Source organism: Sarcophilus harrisii, chromosome 2, assembly GCF_902635505.1.
Source record: "Sarcophilus harrisii chromosome 2, mSarHar1.11, whole genome shotgun sequence".
Taxonomy (NCBI): Eukaryota; Metazoa; Chordata; class Mammalia; order Dasyuromorphia; family Dasyuridae; genus Sarcophilus; species Sarcophilus harrisii.
This window is the reverse complement of record NC_045427.1, coordinates 630,327,864-630,349,177: the sequence shown is the minus strand read 5'-3', so window position 1 is coordinate 630,349,177 and position 21,314 is coordinate 630,327,864. Positions and strand designations below refer to the sequence as shown.

At 43.9% G+C, this 21,314-nt stretch overlaps 1 protein-coding gene and 1 long non-coding RNA gene across 5 annotated transcripts in view; one reads left to right on the top strand and one right to left on the bottom strand.

The window, feature by feature from the left end:
• The window catches only part of SCAPER (S-phase cyclin A associated protein in the ER), a 352,222-nt gene that overhangs the window by 264,875 nt on the left and 66,033 nt on the right, over positions 1-21,314 (top strand). For all 4 annotated transcript variants that reach the window (XM_031956800.1, XM_031956799.1, XM_031956801.1 and 1 more), the window contains one exon: positions 14,558-14,793. In XM_031956800.1, the coding sequence (XP_031812660.1) occupies positions 14,558-14,793 (236 nt within the window). The remainder of the gene's footprint in view (positions 1-14,557; positions 14,794-21,314) is intronic.
• LOC116421979 lies at positions 1,406-14,007 on the bottom strand. The gene is made up of 3 exons (XR_004232577.1): positions 13,689-14,007; positions 9,327-9,384; positions 1,406-1,816 (listed from the first exon to the last, which is right to left on the bottom strand). It is a non-coding gene; the product is annotated as an uncharacterized LOC116421979 (long non-coding RNA).

The following is a 21,314-nucleotide window of genomic DNA, read 5'->3' as shown; positions in this document are numbered from 1 at the left end:
CTCACCTATGCCGCAATACAAGCTCGTCCCCATGGCAGCAATGGGGCTCTCCCTTGTATTGGGATGAGCAAAGCTTGTCGAGTCCATCTCCTTCTGCCCTTCAGTGGGTCCCTGATCTCACGGGAGGGAGAAGACTCCCACTGTTCACCAGGAGACCCACAGGGGCTTTGGTAGCAGCAGCCAGTCACTCGGGACGCTTGAAAGTACAATATAGTTCCTCGGACATTGAATACAGCAGGATTTTTGTTGTTGGGCCAGCATTTGGGGTTTTTGTTGTAGTGGTGGCTGTTCTTCCTAACTGGCCATGTCAGATGGTTTGTCATTTTGTTTATGCACTGAAGAGTCCTTTAGTTTTTGGCAGGAACAGCTGAATGTACTGTTTACTTCCATACTGTAGTTTAATAAACCATTATCACTACAAAGCATCAATCAAGCCATTGTCTAAAAACTTTTGGTGGACCTTATAAGTGACAAAGGAATAGTGTTCTGCTATGGCAGGGGTTTGACTTGATGCCTTCTCTCTCCACTTTGAGATTCTATGATTCTTGTTTAATCATCTTGAGATCATGATTCCCCAGGACCTGATCCTGTTCCTTGATAAGGGTCCTGGTCTTTTATGTCCTCTGCTAGTTCCAGCATTGATGCATCAGAGGATGCTTGGGGGTGGTGGGGGGAAGCACCAAGCTCTGCGGTCAAGTAAGATGATCATGAAGGTGGCCGAGCCAGCCAGGGGCACCCACTGTGTCCTGGCTATCGCCCATCATCTTGACCCCTGTCCTGCCACTGGGAAGGTAGAGTGAGGCTAAGGGTTTTGTGCAACTACCTCACATAAATCCAGTTCCTGCATAAGTCAAGACATCACTCCATGACGTCCCTGGGCCTCTTCAAAACCGAGGGGCAGATAATAAGGGGGACTAAAGAGAAATGTACATGTTCCTAGTCAGGAGGAGGGCCTCAAGATCATGAGAAGTAGAAGCTGAGCAGGAAGATGGAGAGTGGGGAGGAGGGGACCTTGGGCACCTGGGGGGGGGTGGCATTCCAGAGCAGCCACCCTGGCCAGGTCGTCTTGAGCGGCTCCAATCTTTTCTGGCCCATTGAGTGACTCCGGGGGTGATCTGCCAGCCCCCTGAAATCGGTGAATTGTCCCCTCTCCACTGCCCCATTCCTATTTGGCAAATTGACATTATTTATCCTCTAGAGTGTGTCATGTTCTTTCTGTATCTGCTTTTTTCCTCTCTGTGTTTTTGCAGTGGATTTTGTCTCCAGATAACAAGAAGCTGGTTTTTATTGCCTTCTGAGCAAATGTTTGTTATAAATGACTGGAACACATTATGGAGAGCTCCTAGACAAACAGCCCTATGTATAACCATCGCCCATACGGCAGCTCTCAATTTGGAGATGTAAAGGGATTTCAGACCCTAGCGTTGTGCTCCTGGAGTGAACACACAAGTGTAGTTTGACTATACTGGATAGCTCTTTACTTATGACCATAGAAGCAGAAATAATAACTCAAATATAATAAAACAACTGTGGCTTTCCCCAAGGCTACCCTTAATGCCCCAATCTCGGAAGTTTCCAGACATGGTTCAGGTAGGCTTCCATGAAGAGCTAACAAGAATCCTCTGTCTGCTTTTCTACTCACAGCCTGTTGAAAGGTCAGTGTCCAGAGAGGGAGGGAAGTCAGGACATAGGGGGGAAATTCCATACTGTTCTTGATGTTAGCCGGGTTCTCCAATCTGCCTTGAGACTGCTTGCAGAGGTGGCTTCCCATTGGCTAGCCCAGTAGTTTTTTCTTCTGTTCATCACTAGTGAAGTGCTGGAATGAATAAAGAGCAGTCCTGAGTACAGAGGGATATTCCTTCTCTTCTTGAATGTTTGCCAGCTGTGTTTTATGTCAGTTCAACCTCAATCTTTTAGCTTTTTTATCTTCTAGAATTTAATGGGTAAACCTACCTTCAGAAATTTTAGAGGCAAGACAGGATGGAGGCATAGGACCTACAGCTCTTAACTGGGGCACAGATAATAACTCCCAATTCAACTATTCACTATATAATTATTCATTTCATGTTTATAAATTATCAGTCTGCATCAAGGTTAAAATTTGTTCACCATCTTTTGTTTAAGAAGGCAGGAAATGTATGATTTTTATACCTTTTTAAACATCAAAATCATTCTCAGCATACCTCTGCTCCATTGAATCCTTACTTGTAACAATTATGAATTTTAGCAAAATCCAACTGACGAAGTTTAGTGGTATTTTTGTTTGTTATAATAATCATTGTGTATATTGTCCTAGTGATTCGATCCTTTTCCCTCAGTATCAGTTCTGTATTCTTTATATTCATCCTTCCTTTTGCAACAATAATGTCCCATGACATTTATATACAATCTGTTAAGTTATTCCCTAATTTATGCCTACCCACATTGTTTCCAAGTGTTTTTTGTTTGTTTGCTTGACTATCACGAAGAATATTACTCAGAATTGTTATATGTTGAACTTTATTGAGTTCATGGGACGAGTCCTAGCAGTGAGACATAGACTAAGTCAAAACATATGAAGAGTTTAGTGATTCTTCTTGCATAATTACACATTATTCCCTAGAAAGGTTGAAGCTTCATAGCTCTCCCTGCTGACCTTCATTCTGCCCTCTAGAGCTATCACAAATAAGAATCATCTTTAGTATTACAGAATAGGACTAAAAGACCTGATTCTCTGATATTCTATAATTTGATATAACTAATAATTTATTATTATAATAGAACATAAACAGTATCTTATATTAAAGTGATTTATCAATAACTAACAATTTACAATAATGATATAACATTATCTAATTTATGATTCTATAAAACATTCCAGGTTATTTCTTACTTTAGGATTATTAGCCACGTTCCTCTTTTGGAGGGTTCTGCAGGTTGTGAGCTTTCATTCAGTAAATATTTGTGAAGCACCTCCTGTGCATAAGCACATTTATTAAGTACTCTCCTCAGCACTGGGACACCATCCTGTCCTCAATAAATCAATACACATTTACCAAGTGCCTACTTTGTCTCCTTGTGCTAAGTGCTAGGGGTACAAAAGGAGGCAAAGGACAGATTCTATCCTCAAGGAACTTCCAGTCTGATGAGGAAGACTTCGTGGGGATGGTATTGCTTTTCCAGTTGGCTCTGACTCTTTCTGACCCCAATTGAAGTTTTCTTAGTAAAGATAGTGGAGTGGTTTGCCACTCCCTTCTCCGGCTCATTTTACAGATGAGGGAAATGAGATAAACCCAACTGTCCAAAGGGAGACTATTTAGTACAGGATAAATAAGAAATAAATAATGAAGGGAAGGCTCTCGGGATTGGAGAATGCTTCCAGTAAAAGGTGGGATTGTAGGTGGAGTTGAAGATAGAGAGCATTGCAGGCATGGGAGACAACCAGAGAAAATGCCCTGAACCCAGAGATGGAGCCCACTGTTCACGAGGCAGCCAGGAGGCCGGCATCCCTGTACTGATGAGTACATGTTGAGAATAAGGTGTGAGAAGACTGGGAAGGTAGGAGGGGGCCAGAGCATAAAGGGCTTTGCATCCAGAAAAAAATGCTTTGTAATTGTTCCTGGAGGCAATAGAAATGGAGTTTATTGGGTATGTGACTTGGTTAGCCCTGGCTGGAGTGGGGAGAGACTTGAGGCAGAGAGATTCCCCCAGTGGCGGGAAGGGGACAGAGACAAGAGGTGGGACAGAGCTGAAGGACAGGTCTTACCACAGCTCCGGTAAGAAGGATAAGAGAGGGGGGATCAGGATCCCACCATGGCTGTGAGCCTGAGGGACTGAGTGGTGGACTAATAGGGAAGGTAGGAGGAGGCAGTGTTTGGGGGAAGGGTAATGGGTTCTGTTTGTGGCAGATTGAGATTAAGAGGTCTGCCGGACATCCAGTTTGTGATGTCTGAAAAGCAGTTGGACATGCAAGATTAGGGTCAGCAGAGAGCATGGGTCAGGGTGGTAAATTTGAGAATCAGCAGCAGAGATGGTAATTAAGTCCATGGGAGCTGACAAGATCACCAAGTGAAGAATGCGGGGGAAAAGAGAAGGGGGACCACGGTAGAGTCTTGGGTACCTAAATGGCCTTCTGTGTCTTGTAGCCTAACAAAGGGAAATGCCATTAGTTCATGCACATTAAGTGCACCTGAAAGGCACAAGTGCTGTATGAGGACTGGGGGGAGAAAGATCATGACCAAGAACAGAGATTAAGGCTCCATGGATGAGGTAGCATTTGGGGTGAACTTTAAAGAATAGGGAAGAATCCAGATGGAACAGGAAGGCAGACATTCTGGCATAGAGAACAAGGTAAACAAAAGCGTGGGGGGAGGGGTGTGTGTGGACAGGGTGAGCAGTTCAGAGGGATGTGGAAGGGAATATAATATGAGATGAAACGGAAGACCTAATGATGGTCATAAATTGTGGAGAGCTTTGTATGCCGGTGTAAGAAGTTTACATTTTATTTAGCAGTCTATGGTAAGCCTTGATGCTGCTCTAGAAAGCTAACACCACAAGAAAAGAACAAGGTCATGGACCTTTCACGTTTCTAAAGGGAAAATTCTTGACCAAACAAGGGTTAAAGACAATCACAAAACATCAGATCGGCAGTTTTACCTATACAAGATCGAAAAGGCTTTGCCACAAACAGAATCAATGGCACTAGTTTAAAAAGGGAAACCATCGATAAGAAAAAAAAAAATTTTGCATCTCTGATACCCAGAAGATGTAGGGAATTAACACAGATGGAAGATTAGGAGTTAAAAAGCTTCTTTTGTTCTCCTGACCAGAGACCTCATTGGCTCTGTCCTCTTCAGACAGGGACTCATTTCAGGGTTACAGCCACTCACAGATTCTCTTTGTCCTTTTGTCCAGCTTTTTGCTCCAGATTTGTATCTTGGTAACTGTAATGTTTCCTTCTGTAATGAATCTCTGAGTAAAGCTTTATGAAATCAAGTGAAGCTATGTTATATGTAAGTGAGACTTTAAGGCCTTTTAGGCCCTCAGTACTGATATTTTGATTGTTTAAAAAAACCTCACAGCAAAGACCATTGTATTACAGAGGTTTGTTCACAATCCTGTTACAAAGATGAAGAAATTACTGTATTTCTTTTTATCTTCTGGTATTTCTGATCTTTGCACAAGTCAAAGTGTCTCCTAAGCAGCTTGCCCGTAGGGAACATTTAATAGGTGAAATGCAAACCTTGTGTTCTTATATCTGCTCATTAAAGTCATTCACTAGTGTTTGTTCCACTTAAAATTCACAGAGTCTCTGGGCTTGCCTGAACAGAGTCATTCTAGAAAATGTGCAGCTTGGTAAAAGTCTATAGTAAAAAACCACTAGCTTAGAGCACACACTCTTCAAATGAATCTGGAACCGGTTCCTGAAAGTGGGTGGTCTTTGGAGGTCAGGGCTGAGGTCACTCATACCACAGCTGCCCAGCTGTACCTGGCCTGGAAGAAGCAGCTCCTTGGCTTGGAACTTCTGGCATTTCCAATCCCTTAACCTGAAGGTAGAGACCTAAAACCAGTTCTTGTCTTCCAAAACGATGTTCCTTCCACTTCCATGAGTGGCTTTTGGTTCAGGCCACTAGAATAGGATGTAAAATTCATTCCAGGCAGAAACTTGACACATATGGTCTCAAGCTCAGGTGCAAAGTTAGTTAAAATATTAAAGTCATTTTAAATAGATAACTGTGTGTCTTTACTTCCTACTTTCTACCAACAAAAATATTAATGATTTGATATGTTTTTTACATTCCAGTCATTTGAAAGAAACAAAAAGACTTTTTGCTGGTGGTATAAACTCAATTTCACAAGTAATGGGGCATCATTAGGAGGAAAAAATTACCCTCCTGTAGCCCGTAGTCCAACATTCCAGGCTCTGGGCCTACACAGACCACATTCAATCTAGGGGGTCCCTAAGAAACCGTTCTCTATTTGGTTCATATTTCTGTCACCTAGAGTTCCCTCTAGGGAGACAATCTTAAGATACATCCTGAATATAACTTGTGTCTAAGTTCTTCCCCATGAAGGGCAAAAGGGTCAGCAGCTCCTATTTGAGCACCTAAAATTGGTTATGGCATAGCCTTCATGTCACTCCACAGAAGGCATGTGAAAGAGTCATAGCAGTCCAAAATAAAGATACAATTTTTTCCCTTCTCTGAAGAACCCCATCTATCACCAAGGACATAGAAACCTCCAGCATTATGTTTGGAGGAAAACAGCCTGGAAGGGAAACACATATAATTGTGAGACAGGCTACCCTCTGCCATCCCAGACACTCACACAGACATCCAGACTTAGGGTACCACCTAAATGTTTTTGCTCCTCTGAGATGGGAAATGTATTAGGGACAATTTTCCTTCCCACCAGACTATACTATCCAAATAAGTCAGGGTAAAACAAAGGATGAGTTTGGAACTTTTGTTGCCCTGTATTGTTTCTTAGACTAGACCATTGTTGCTCCAGCTTCGGTCTTGCTCTGTGATACTTGTCTGTCTCAAAGAAGCCGGTGCTCTGCATAAACTGCCCTCCAGCTTCCTTGCCCCTGTTTCTCAGGTACCCTGGGCACATTTGGTGGTCAGATGCAGTAGCTCCTTAGAACTGTATGAAAACTAGGCTGGATCAGCTCTGAATGAGGGCCAAGGGCTGGAGCAGGTTTCCCTCATTTTGGAAATCCCTCACTGCCCAGCACAATATTTTATATATACTAGGAGCTTAATGGTTTCCCAGTTAATCAGCATTTACTTAATAGAGTAAGAGAACTTAAATAAGAGTTAAAATCTCTTTGTTATCCATTTTGACAGTTTTAAGTTGGAGGGATCTGGTTCCAGGATCCCTCTGTGAAGTCTGCACTTCTAGCTAGGAGTGACTTGTCCTGCACCTCATCTAGTGACAGCTTGGAACCCCTGATCCTCAGGGATTATCTATCCCAACCCTCATTTTATAAATGACAAATTACATGGGAAGTATAGGGTCACTTCTAAGAGAGTGCTATTAATAAGGAAGAGATTGGAAAGGACTTTCTGCAGGATGGGATACCTGACCATTTTCTGAGGAGCCAGTGATTCCAAATGGTTGATAGGAATGTGACAGAATGCAGTAAGTTACAGATGGGAGAGAGCTTGAGGACAGAAGCCTGGTCGTGTGTCTGTTGGCTTCTCCAGGGCCTGGCACAATGCAGGCCTAACATGGACAGAGGCCATGGAGCATTGAGAAGTGAGTAAGGCACTCGTGGACATAGTCAGTATAAGTCAGAGATGGAATTCCAAATATCCCTAACTTTAAATCTAGGTCTCTACTATGCCAAGCTATCTTTTCCTCAGAATTAAACAATTGGCTTTGTAGATAGCAGCTATTAATTGTAGAAATAAAAATATCCCAAATATCCCAAAGTAATCCCAAAGTTACTATGCGGCCCCCATTTTAGATCAGTCAAGGCACTGATTCTCAATCGGACATAGGATCACAGTATTTAGAGCTGAAAGGGGACCTCAGCGCTCAACTACTGTAAAGCTCCTATTGTAAAGGAGGTAACTGAGCTGAGATAGAAAATTCTGAGTCCCAGGTATCATGGAAGCTAAGTCACAGGATCATCATTCTAACTTGCTTCCTTTGGCTCCAAATCCAATCTCTTTCCCCCACCCCATTTTAAACATCATGTGTGTTTTTCATATTAATAATTTCTAAGTAGATATACTTCGTAAGACTGATTTGGTGGTCTGGCTTGAACCTTTTATTGGTTGGTCAGCCTAGAAGTAGACACAAAGGTGCTTTTCTGCTGTTTCTAATTGTTTAGTAACTGCCCCTCTGGAACACTGACAACTCATCAGCTGTTTTTTTACTCACTTCACTGTTTGTGAATTCTGAAGGCTGAGGTACTCTGATATGGGCCAACATTATGCAGAAGAGAGACCAGGAAACTGAAATCTGTTCAGAAGTCATTGAATCTGTGTACTTGCTGATACTGTAGGAGAGGAAGACATTTCATTCTCTTGAGACAAAATTTTCTATGTCTCCCAACTTTCATAAGTGAAATTCTTTCTAGTTTTCTCTCTTTGGCTCATTGCCTTCAGTTGGAGTTTGACTCCAGGAAAGTAAAATCTCCCACCCATAGGCCCTCAGATATGCTGGTAAATGTTTAATAACCAGCTTGAGGGTGGGAGATGCTTATACATATGACACCTTTTAAGGTTAATCTGCATTATTAACATTTTCCTTCTCACTTTCTTAAGTCTAGACTAGTAACAAAACAATAAGTCAAGCTTTAAGTTGTAACTTTTGCTGATTTCTTAAGTATAAATGATCACACTGAAAATTTAACACTCAGCTCTCTCACAAGTTGATATGAGCTGGTTCCAGCCCATCCTCTATTCCTATAAAGGGTGACTATGCAGATAAGACTTCTATTTCAGGAAAATCCCCAGTCACTCAATTCTAGCTTAATTTAGGCTCGAGACTTTTCTACCTCCTTACCAATGGCATAACCCACCCCTCCCCCAGATGGACACCATTCTTTTCCTTCTCCTCCTGCCCCCTCCACTTTTCAGCTCCCTTTATGTATTCTCTTCCCCCATTAGAATATAAACTCCAGATGCTTGGGTACTGTGAGCATCAAGATGAGTAACTAGGTATTTTCTCTGATCCTTCAGACCTCTGAGCTCTCTCTAAAATAGGTGTTTCTTATCAAGTGTAAAGGAAATTAAGTCATTTCTATTGTCCAGTTCACCATGAACCCACAAGAGGAAAACGCCTAGCAGAGAAGGCTGATCTGTAGGGCCTGGTATGTGCTTCCTCAGTATCCTCTCCCTTATTACCCATAAGCCTTCATACTCCCAGAACCAGTACCTCCCATGACGACCCACTTAAATTGCAACTCAAACTCCACATCCCAAGCCATCAACCCACTCCCCCCTCCTCCCATTGCCACAGAGATCTGAATAAAGGATTTGCTCAGGCTACAGTCACAGCATGCTGCCTGCTGCAGGAGAGCTTGGCCAGGAAATGAGGGACAGGGCAAAAGTGAGCTTTCCACAAACGTGCAGTGTGCTGAAGTGAATTCTGTCCCCCAGAAGTGAATTTGCCCACCATGGAAGGAGGCTGAGACTGTCTGAGATCCAGTTTCTGGTAAACCACCTTTGGAGGGAGAAAAGTCAGAAAGTCAGCAACAGGAGAAAATAAGGGGAAAGATCTCAGGAGGAAGAAGTCTCAGCTAAAGACTGAGCAGAAGGAGCCATACCTCCAGAATCAGGAGAAAGCATCAGACATCTAGGAATATTATGAGACAAAGGAAAACGAACCGGTACCTGAGGAGCAGAGGATCCAGTGGAGAGAATGTGACCATGGCAAGCTGCTCCCAGATGTCTTAAAAGAGAAAAGAATTATGAAAGCAGAATTTATGGAATGCACAAGAAAAAATATTGACAGAATAGGAAAACTAGAATCTTTCTGTATGGCACAGTGCTTCTCATGTAGAGGACACTTCATAAATATTTGCTGAATGAGTATCAGTAGTTATTAATACATATTTGCCCAGGGCAGGAACAGAAATAGCCAAAATCTCTTCTTGATCAAGGAGCAGTTTGCAGTGTTAGCACAGTTGTGTGGAAGATTGGCTCAGCTCTTTATTCCCTTATGATCTTTCTGGGCCTCCCTTAACTAATGAGGGGTTAGACTGGGTGATCCCCCAGGTCCCTTAGAGTTCTCATTCTAAGGAGAGACAAGGATTCGAGGCAGGAATCTTTGGAGTTCATTGGAGCCCTCCAGGCAGACGGGTTCCTGCCTAACGGTCCAGAGTCACTCAGTCATGCATCAAACACGTATAACTCTTACTAGACATCAACCCTTGTTCTCTGCCCTGGAGAGCCACTGGTCACAGCACTAGGCTGGGCTCTCCCTTCATTCATATCCCAAAAAGGGAGACCGACAGAGGCCCTGAGGGAGTGGGACAGAGGAGGTGGGCCGAGCTCCCAGCAGTGATGCACCAGCTGCTGCAAACAAACCGAAGGGTCTCCAGCAGGGTGTGAGGTTGGAGCTCATCTCCAGGAATCAGGGAAGCCCGGAGGAGGCGAGGAAGGGAAGGGGGAGCGTGTCCACCTTGGCAGCAGCTGGCACAGAGTGGGCCGAAGAGGCAGGATCCTGGAGCATGGAGGCAATTGAAGAGCAAGAAGCCTGATAAAGGACCCAAGGATTCTCTTCTTGGGGCTTCTGCTTATTCTCTCCATATGCCTTCTGTGCTTTGCTTGCTACTATTCTGGGCATTTTTATATTCAAGCATGACTGACCAGGCAGAATCAACATGTGCTTCTGGTCCCTGAAGTTTATCATGCAAGGAAGGCAAAGCATGGCCAGCCATACACTTTGTTGACATTGTCACAAAAACTCCTCATGGGGAGCCAGAAGGTGACAGTTCTGCAGGAACCCAGTGAATTCATTCATAGAGAAATTGGAGCATGCTTTCTAGTTATGGGTGATGGCTTAGAACATGGAGAAATGCTCAGATTTCAATTGATTAAGAATTATACATACTGATTTTAGTCCACCTTCCTCCTTTTTCAGAAGAAACTGAAGGTAAAAGAGATAAAAGGACTTTGCTTAATTGAGCCAAATATTATTAAATACCTATTATGTGTGAACTCTGGGGTAGAAGTGGAAGATGAGATTTTATATGGCTCAGAGCTTAGGATCCGATAGGGAATAAGGCAGCCATATATAATATACAATATTATGGAATTCGAAGCTATAAAACAAACTGCTACATGAAATCCAAGGAGGAAGCTTATTACCCATGGAGAAGACCAAGGAAGAAAGATGGCAAATACAAGCACTTGAGGATGCGGAGGCAAGGAAACAGCCAAGATGGAGATTGAGGTATGAGACTTCCGAAGCCGAGGGAGAAGATTTACAAACTAGTAGAGATGGTCGTCAGTGTCAAAAGCTTGCCAGTGGTCATGCTAGAAAAATAGTAATGAGGAAGGAACCCCAGCACCTGCAGGTAGCTTTTACCAGAAGATAACCTTTGAAGGGTAGAATCAAGATGAAACAGTAACTGAATGTGCTAAGTATTGAGGGAAAGCTCTGCTGTTTCTGCAGAGGGCTGAGAGGGAAGGAAGTTGGGGAAAGGGCTAAGGAAAGGGGATCAAAGATGTACCCAAGAGTCCTGCAGGAGTCGTGGGATTGGGGGCCCTGGACATCCTTGTCACCATCGTAGAGGACTGTGTGCTGTTGTATTCTTTCTCTTACTGGATGTGTTGTGTTTCCCTTTGTAGCACAGTATCTCTGGGGTTTTATTCCTCCTCCTCCCTGGTTTTGAGATCCTCACCTCTGGTTGGTCTGCCTGGCTGTTGTTTTCCCTTCTTCTCGGAGCCCTCTGCGGCACAGGCCGCTCTCCCCTCTGGCCACAGCTTGCTCCTGTTGGGGGTGAGGTGAGCTGGCCAGGCCCGGCCTCTGCTCTGCAGTTTCAGGAGGAGCTGAGTCCCAGATTGAGAGCCCCCTTTGTACCAGGCCAAATCCTCCTTTTCCTTGGAACACTTGCGCCTCTTCTGTGTTGCCGCCATCTCTGTCCTTGCCCAACTCGCCCTTCTGCGTTCCTTTCCTTCCCGTACCTACGAGTCCCATTGAGGGGCAGTGGCTTTGGAGCGAGCGCTGAAGTGCCCTGTGCCAAACCTGAGTCCTGGGCTTGGGCGCTGGACCCTGAGCAGGCTGAGAGGTCTGGGAGTGCTGGGCGTTAAGGAGGCCTTCCTGTAGGAGTTCTGTCTTCTCTGTCCTTGGGCCACATTGGATGCACGGCTTCTGTTTTTGAGGATGTGCAGCAGCTCCTGCTCTTTTGGGGTCTGGGATCCAACTGTAGGAATTAGCCCTAACGGGGAGTAGTGGTCAAAGGAGTAAGGCAGGGTATGGGAAGCAGCTGGGGAGGGCTGCTGAGAGAGCTCTTCTCATCTGGTTGCCCTCAGGGTGGGAGGAGGGAGGAAGGAAGAAGTGAGATAGGCCATCCGTGAGATGGGGTCGAGCCTCTGTGTCCAGGTGATGTGCTGTATTCTTTTGTGCTGACTTGTGCAAGGTGGATACCTGGACCTTTCTGGGATTGGTCCAGCGCTTTTCCCCCGCCTCCTGCTGCCTCTGAAGCCCCCCTCACTGTGAGGAGGTGTTACCTCATTTGTCATTACTCATTAGTTTGTCTGGTTTCTGTTAGCCGTGTGTTCCTTTTAGAAAGACGCTTCTCTTTAAGCAGTCATAAAAGCCTTGCCTTTCTCCCATTTGCTGGGAATTAACAGGCCCGATTCACTGGATGGTTCTTTCCCCTAATTGTCATAAAGGAATTAGCACTTTCAGTTTGCCCTCAATTGCAGGAGATCGAAAAAATTTTCTAACCAAGGCAGAATTCTTGAAGTTGATCCAGACATTGGAGCAAGGAGGCGGAAAAAAGAAGGGAGGGGGTGGGGTTAGAGCAGGAAGCAGGGGTCATCTGGATCAACTCCCTCTTCTTGCAGATGAGGAAAAGGCCCAGAGGAGACTTGGGACTCCTGGAAGGTCACACAGTGATTTTCCTAGCTAGGCTCTGAGCTCTGGGGCTCTAACTCCAGTCCCCCGTTGTTTCCACTGCGCCACCCACCATGCTGGGGAATTCAGAACTTGGCAAAGCAAGTCAGGGAGAAAGCCAGCCCTGCCTCCTTTAAGAGCTGATTTGTTTCATGATTATCCTCAAGCCCCTCAGCATCATTGCTATGCTTCAGAGCATGGAAAGATCAGCCCAAGGTGACCCTCAGAAGGAAAGCAGGGTCAGGAATAGAAAGCGGGCCCTATTAGTAAGAAGCCACCAAAAAAGGAGAGGGAAAGGATCTCACACAAGTATATCTGATTGTTTCTTATCCCTCTAGGTTGCAGCCAGGGAGCTGTCAGTCAGTCAGCCAAGGAATTGGGAATTTCTAGACTAGAAGATTATCAATACACATATTGGAAGTTTCAGGAAAGAAGTAGGAAAGATGTAGTCATTATTAGATAGGAAGGGGGGATTTGGTCTGGCATAAACAGTTTGTTTAATAAATAAAAAAACTAGATAAAAAAATAAAAGATAGAGAGACAAAGAGAAAGGATAGAAGAAGAGAAGAGGAAAGAGGCGATTTTGACTTGAGTTTAAAGGTGTACGTTTGCAGGAGCCCTGCTCCCAAACTTTAAAGGTCAGATATGTTAAAGAACACTAGGATCCAGCCCAGAGCACCATTTCCCTGAGTACAGAACAATTTTATTTGCAAATTAAAGGACGCCCAGAGGAGTTGAGACCTTCTCTGGTGGTCACCCCTTCCTCAAAGGCATGGAGATGTCCCCCCCAAAAGCAGAAATCTGGAATTTGTGCTTGGAGATGGGCACTCAGCTAGGAGAGCCCTCTGAGCCTACATTGCTCTTATCCCCCTGTTCTCTACCAGTGATACCCCTTCCTCACAGTCACAGCCTCCCTACTGCTACCCGCACCCTGCAGGGGAGCCCTTTCTCTGGCTGAGGGTGCTCTCCTCCTTCCTGGGCTACAACTTCTGGGGTTAAGCCTTTTGTCTCCAGGTTAGAAGCCCACCAACCAGCCCAGCCCCTCTCACCAAGGGCCTGCTCTGGGATTGAGAGAGCCTGACGGCTGTCTCTTTAAAAAACACACACAATCCTCTGTCTGGTCTACTCACCAATGGGTCTCGGTGATCCCTCCCTGTTCTCCTTGTGCCTCCTCCAGCAGGTGTGTCCCAATCCTTGCCCTCCAACACCTCCCTTGGACCTTAGCAGGGACATGCATCTTCCTTCTCCAGTGATCTTCCCCTTCCCTCTGGACTGCTCTTAGGGGGAGAGCTGGCCGTCCTCAAGTGCTTATCTCCAGGAAAACCAGCCCACTGTAAGGGCAAAGACTCGCTTCCTCGCTGCACACAAATAACTTTACCACAAAATGATAAGTGACTAAAAGAAATTCAGAGGACTTTCTGAGGACTACGGAGAGAAAAGTCATGACTCATTGAGGAGAGCAGGACGGACTTTCTGAAAGATGTGGCATTTCAGTTGCTCTATAAAAGTGTTAGGAATTCATCAATTGGTCATACCAAGCACAGAAGAAGGACTGGGGGACAAAGTTCCCAGATTTGAGCCCCAAATCTCTAGAGCAGCCAGATAGACTATTTACATAATTGTCTTCCTCTGCTTGTAGTCAGTGATCTAGGAAAGAATTGAGGAAAATATAAGATTCTTTAAATTTAGGATGTGAAAGTCACTAATCCTATTTGTTTTGTCTTTGCATAGTAAATGTGAATTCCAAAATTCATTCTAGTAGAACAACATAAGTTGTCCTAACATAATTCAGAAGCATAAGTTAATGATACTTAATGATGTTTAATTTGTTCTGTTCAAGTAGCTTTCTAATTTCATTATTATATATTGAGTTCATCTGCTAGTTTGTGCATTTTAGAATTCAGTCTGTAAAATTTCCTAAGGATTTATTATTAGATTGTCCAAATCATTTCAGTTCCTTTTAAAAAATTATTAAGATGCATTTATCACATTTCTTTAGGTTTATGTTCCAGATGAAAATAATGCTATTTTGGGAAGAAATGCAAATAAACAAGTATTTGAAGGTTTGACAACTGGACTTCTCAGAATTAGTGCTGTGGTTTTTGGCTGCTTGATCTCCAGTATGCCAGATGGAAACAGCCGCCTCACTGCCCCCAAAGTATCATCAGCACAGGAAATGAAGAACAAGCCCTCGCCCGCTGATGCTTTTAATAGCCGCGTTCAGGATCTCATCAGGTAAAGTGTGGTAGACTTCTTTCTTTGGTAGTTTTTTCTGAAAAATCTAGAGCAAACAGAAATACCTAGGACAAATGATCAGAAATGGTTGCTTATCCATTTGTCCACATTCCTATTCAGTAACTGCTCAGTATAAAATATAACCTCAGTTTCTTCATCTACAAAGTGGGGCTAATAATAACAGTAACTGAGTGAGGATCAGAGGAGATACTAATTGTGAAGCACTTTAGCGCAGGTCTTGGCACACGGCAATTGGTATTATTTTAACAGCAGCAATAATAATCAGGGAATGCTGCTTTGCACAGAGGCAATTGTCAATTTGAGAGATGGCATGCTGCAAGGAATAGAAAGTTAGCACCTCAGATGTGCTGGCTCCGTAATGCTGGGCGAGTCATTGCCCATCCAGTGACTCACAACTCTGCGACGGTCAGGTACAGGATGGTCTCAGATCTGTGTCCTCAGAGACAGTTTCCTCACCAGGAAACTTTTTAAGCCGTGTTAGAATTTCAAGTATCTTACTCTCCGTTTTTGCACAAATTTTACATTGTCCTCTACTTGTCTTTCTAAGTCAAAGTGCTGACGCAGTTCGGCTTTTTCATCAGATTATATTTGGCTCTGGCTGTGGCTGGATGTCACAGGATCCTCTTTGGGTCATCTGTTAGCAACTTTTATCTTCTCTGACATCACTCGTCATAGGGAAATGTGTCCCTGTCCCCCTTCTCTTGTGAACGCTGGCCACAGAATACATTTAATTTTCTAGTGAGGTTTATCTCTGGTGATAATCCATTACCTTCCCTATGCTCCTTCCACAGCCTTTTCCTTGTATCTCGACCTCTGACTCTTGGTCTGCAATAACCATGTTTTCTTTCACAAGCCCAGCACCAGTTGGACACAGGCCCTCTCCTCTGCATTTGGCCGCTTTGTTGTTCGCTTCCCCTGATTTTGTTGGGCTTTCTGAGACTCACTTGTTTTATTCAGTGGATCCCTTACCACCAGTGACCTTTTCCACTTAAGTTATTCGTGCGTTATCTCCCAAGTTATGGTGCCCATAACCTTTAGAACCATAACCATCTGTCTTATTGGGCTGCCATTTACCTCCTTGTGGCCTTTTCCCCTGGGGTCCTTCCCTCAGGAGCTTCATTTCATTAAATGTGTTTCCCACATCTTTACTCAACTGGCTGCATGTGCATAGAAAGTGTCACTCACTGTAATTCCACCGAACATTTACTGATGGTGTGCCAGGCCCTGTGTCAGACACTCTAGAAGATACAGAGGGGAAAAGGCAAGATCCCTGACCTCAGAGGTCTGCTAGAGGGACTGGGACAAAACACGTCACATGATGCGGAACTTGTTAAACACAAACTACCTACTACAGAAGTGGGAGAGAGACGGTGAATCCCGAACTGAGCACGAGGAACTCGCTACCTGAAGGAGCCGGCATTGGAGCTGAAGCAAGCCTGAAGATTGGTGAGACATGAGTGAAACGAGTTGATGGGTGTCCCTGATAGGAAGAAGACTTTGGCACAAAGGCCACCAGGGGGAAGTGCGAGGCATGTCCAGGGAATGGGGCTGTGCAGTTTGGCTGGAGTGGCAGCAGGTAGGAATGGAAAGGCAGCTTCATATAAAGGGGAGACCACTGGACTTGGAGTTGGAGGTCTGACACTGGAGGCCCATCTCTGGCCCATCAGTTTGTTCACAAGTAAAATGGGAATAATGTGCTTGTTTGCACTGTCTGGCTCTTAGGGGCATCTGAAAGTACTCAATTGTAAGAGGGTCTTAGTATACTTGTTAAAGCAATCCTTGTACATTTTGAACAAAGTTCTCTCTCTTCCCATGGTTCCATCCCATTGAAGAGGCCTTCGGGGCTTCATAGAAGAACAAGACCAGCTGGCTAATGCTGAAAGGAGTTTATTCAGCAGGTTTGAGGGGAAGGTATTTGACCTAAGTAAAAATGCCTGCCCAAGGCTGGGAGGATCAGGGGAGAGGGCAGGGGCAATATGGAAGCAACTGAGCTCCAAAACAGACCAGGGAAAATCGAGAAGTAAGACAGTCAGGAATGTTGCAAGAGCCCTAATTGAGATAGTCTCTCAGATAGCCCAAAAGCATCTCAAACTCAGTGTCAAATTGGAATTCATTTTCTTTTTCCCAGAATTTCCCTCTCTTCTGCACCTCCCATTTCTTTCCAGGTTACTGCCATTCTTCTGGTCACATAGGTGCTCAGCAAGAGAAAGATTGTCAGAGAACTTTTGGTAGAAAGCTCCCCCCTACTCCCAATTTGAGGAAATTTTTCCTCCAGATATAGATAATGTACCAAACCAAACCCTGATAGGAAATCCAAGAAAAATATCAAAGTGGGGCGGCTAGGTGGCGCAGTGGATAGAGCATTAGCCCTGAAAGTCAAGGAGTAATATTTGAACTCAGGAGTACAGGAAGGAAGAGAAGAGAAGAGAAGAGAAGAGAAGAGAAGAGAAGAGAAGAGAAGAGAAGAGAAGAGAAGAGAAGAGAAGAGAAGAGAAGAGAAGAGAAGAGAAATATCATAGTGGCTCATTTTTCCAGTCTACGTCAACATAAATAAAGTAAAGAAATAAAATCTGTTCGCCCTGGGGACTGATTGTAACCAAGAACATCAAATTGATCATTCCAATGCAGGAAGAGGCTTTCTGAAAAGGATACCCAAGGAACTATCCCAATCCAGGGTGTACAGGGGACAGAGGCACTTGTCAACTCCTCAGTCACTACAGATTCTACTCAGATCAGGACACCTGTGCACCTGTGTACTCAGTGCCAGACACCTCCCTTACTCACTAAACTGCAGTGACTCCCTATTGTCCTGTATAATGTGGCCCCCTCCTCCTTTTTCAGCTTTGTCTTCTTCAGTCAGTGACACTGGTCTCCCGGCTGTTCCATGAGCAAGACAATCTTTTTCTCACTCCAAACATTTTCTCTGTCTTCCCCTCATGCCTAGAATGCTCTCTCCCATGTCCAGAACACTCCCCATTCTCCACTCAGCTAACTGACCTGCCAGGCTTCCTTTAAGTCATAATTGAAATCCCATCTTTTGCTGGAAGTCTTTCCCACGCCCTGGTGCCTTTTCTATCTATCCTACATGTAGCTTGCTTTGTACAGATTTGTTTAAAAACCGTCTCCCCCATTAGACTGTAAGCTTCTTGAAAGCAGGACTTGTCTTTGGCCTATTTGTATTCCCAGCACCTAACGGTGCTGGCACATAGTGGGAATTCATGTGTTAATCAGTTGATTGAGAAGAGAAATAATTAACTTGAAAAAAATTGCAACAAATTAATTAAAATCTCATTCAAGATATATAAAGCATTTATTCATTCACATATCCATATATGTGCATATCCATGCACATATATAGAGAGAGAGATAAAAGAGAAAGGCCCAAGACCCACAGAGATAAAATCGTTTGTGCAATAGATCCTTTTGCAGAAAAGTGAAGACCAAAGAGATCTCCACCCCTTGGGGAGTGGTCCATGACTGTCAGGGGCACCATTGTGCTCTGAGAATTGACAGAAGGAAGACTTGAATGATGCTGAGTGAACAGAACCAGAAAAAAATCCAAGCAACAACAACATTGAAAGAAAAGGAATAATCAAAAGACAGGAAATTTCCTCACTTATGAACCGCAATTACAAGGACCAGAAATAAAGGGTTTCCCTGCATACATCCTTAGACAGGGGCAATACATGTATGAATTTGGCGCAAATGCATAGGTACAAGCTCATCCTCCCCGTTTTTTCAATTTTTTCCATTTTTTTTTTTTTGAGGGTAGAAGCAGGGCCAGCAGAATAAAAATAAATTTAATTTTTAAAAAGCCAACCTTAAAATTCCACAAAGAGGTGAAGTATTAATTTCATGTTTTTGATATTCAAATACATGTATATAAGATCTCTTATTTTAAATGAATTCAGAATAAATTGCTTCTTTAAAAATTTCAATTCTTCAAGCTATCGCCCCTTCCAGAAAGTCTTTCTTCATCTTCTAAGTTCAGAGGTTTTCCTTAAAATCTCTCCCAGCACTCCATATGCACTGTTAGTTGTTATAGACTTTGATATCTCTGTCTCACTGGCCTCGTGAGACTAGAAGCTTATGGAGGACAAGCACCTAGTTGTACTTATCCTTGTATCTTCAGATCCTTCCAAGGTCTTCTCTGCAGAGGAAGCCTTAGTTAATGTTGAATTGAGCTGTGAGTTGCATCTAAAGAGCAATTTAAGAGGTGTGGACTTGGGGCAAGTGAAGGGCTAACCCAAAGAGACTGACCCTTTGACAAGGACCAAGACAATACAATGTTAACTACTACCACCAGTAGGCTTACTAACCAAGTAGTCATTAACTCTGAAGTGATAAAATAGTATTTAAGCTGGATCTTGCTTTTTCTTATAGGAATATAACTATCCTCTGAGTTATACTTCTATAAAGAGAGAACACCATTGTTAAAAATATCCTGTTTATTAAATCTGAGTATATCCCTAACTGCTATTCCTAATGAGATTGTCTTAAAGCTTCATGGACTGTTAGATTTGGAAAGGAAAAAGCCTTGGTCATTGAAAAGGCGCACTGGTTTTAGAATTATGAACCTGGGTTCAAATCTCAGCTCTGTCCTTGCTGTATTAGTCACTTTAATCTTTGAAATGAGAGAATTAAATCCATGTTCTCCTAGAGCTTGTCTATCTCTAGATTCCAGTAAGGCCAGCTTCTTCATCCTATGGGTAAACTGAGGTCCAGGGTAAAAAAGTGACCTGATCCCAATTGCACAGAAAGTTCGTGGCCATTGGACCTCCCCACCCCACCCCACCCCCGAGGAGGAGGGAAGTGACCTGCCCTGGGAAAGGAAGTTGATGATGTTTCTCGGAGGCTTGAGGTTTGGGGGGGAGTTAAAATTCAGGGTGTGTGGTCTCAGAGACTGAGGGCTCCTGAGAGCCTGGTCTCCCAACATCCTAAGCTAAGGAAGCACCGGGAAAGACTGGGGGAATGAAACCAGAAGCGCCCACAGACCTGCTGCTGATCCGGGGACAAGATCCCCAATGCCTGTGTCCCCGTGGGAGGTGACCTGCCTTCCCTAGAACGTTGCTGTCACTTGAGTTGCTGTATTCCCAAGTGTCTGCTCCTCCTCATTGTGAAGCCCTTGTGCCTTGGATCCCGGTGACCTCTGGGTTGTGGTCAGTCCCCAACCTGAGCCTTGTCCCTAGAAGGGCTTTGCTGTCAGCTCCCCCAGATTTAAACCTGCTTTAAAAATTAGGCTGGGGAGCCTTGCATTGCCAAACTTTCACCTGAACTTTGAGAACTCTTCAGATCACTGCCTGTAGGTGATGTCTGTTGCATCACCTAGGTCCAAGCAGTTGGTTTTATTTACATTTAATGAGATGATTTGATTCCTGTGCACCTAAAACAACATGGATACATACATGTTAATGTGTTATTTCAGATATAAAATGCAGGAAGAGGTGCGATGACATTCTGTTTGTAGAATGGTGTAGAAGAAACAAAGTATGTGAGATTTCTTTGAGGACCTACAAGCTTGAATAACGACTTCTCTGTTTTTCTCCACTTTCCTGCCCAGTTACTTGAATGATCTGAGACAAGCCCCTTACCCACTCAGGAAAAGGATTCTCCCCTTCTTTGGAAAGCACTTATAGCACCTAATGATATCCAGCTACGTGTGTTAGCTTTTCATGTTTATGCAAATCATACTTCCTTCCTCTAGCAAACTTACAAATCTTGAGGACAAACATTGTTCCTTTTATTTCTTTGTATCTCCTATAATCCTAATATAAAATTAGGCCTTAAAAGATACTTTCTTTCAAATAAAACATAGTGTACCCCAGAATGGGAAAACACAAAAAACGTGATTTGCTCCCCTCTAGAGAATATAGACCATCCTTATCTTAAGGATTAATATCAGTATTAATGTCTTGTCTTTGTGAACAGCAAGGCAAATTGGATTAAACAGGGAGGAGACATTTTTTAAAAAGGCTGCCAGGCCAATCAAGATGCATTTTTAATTGAGATTTTGAAAGAAATGATTTTATACTGCAGCAGTCTTTTGTAACAGTGGAAAAAAATGATGCACAGAAGATTTAAGGTCTAGCTCCCTTTTTGATTTTGGTTAAAGTTATTTCCCCTCACTGAGCTTCCCTTTTCTTCTCTGTCAAATGAAAGGGTTAATTAGAAAATCTGAGTTCTTTCTGTTTCTCAGATAATATCAGACCTCTGAGAGCATTGACCCCAGGATGCTGATTTTACCCAGATTGCCCAGTGTTGGTCAGCGCTGCACAAGCACAGCAGCCCTCTGAGTGTGGGATTCCTTCAGAAAATGCAGGGGCGGAAGCGAGCTCTGAGCAAAGGGGAGGCGCCAGCCCTTCTCTCACTGTCTGAGGGATGGCCCTTGGGCACCCATGTGTTTGGTAGGAAGGACTGATGCTTCTGGAGAGCCTCAGAGTCCACAAAGCAGCTTCTCACAGCCCTGGGAGGTAGACGGGCAGACACGTTGTTCCACTTTA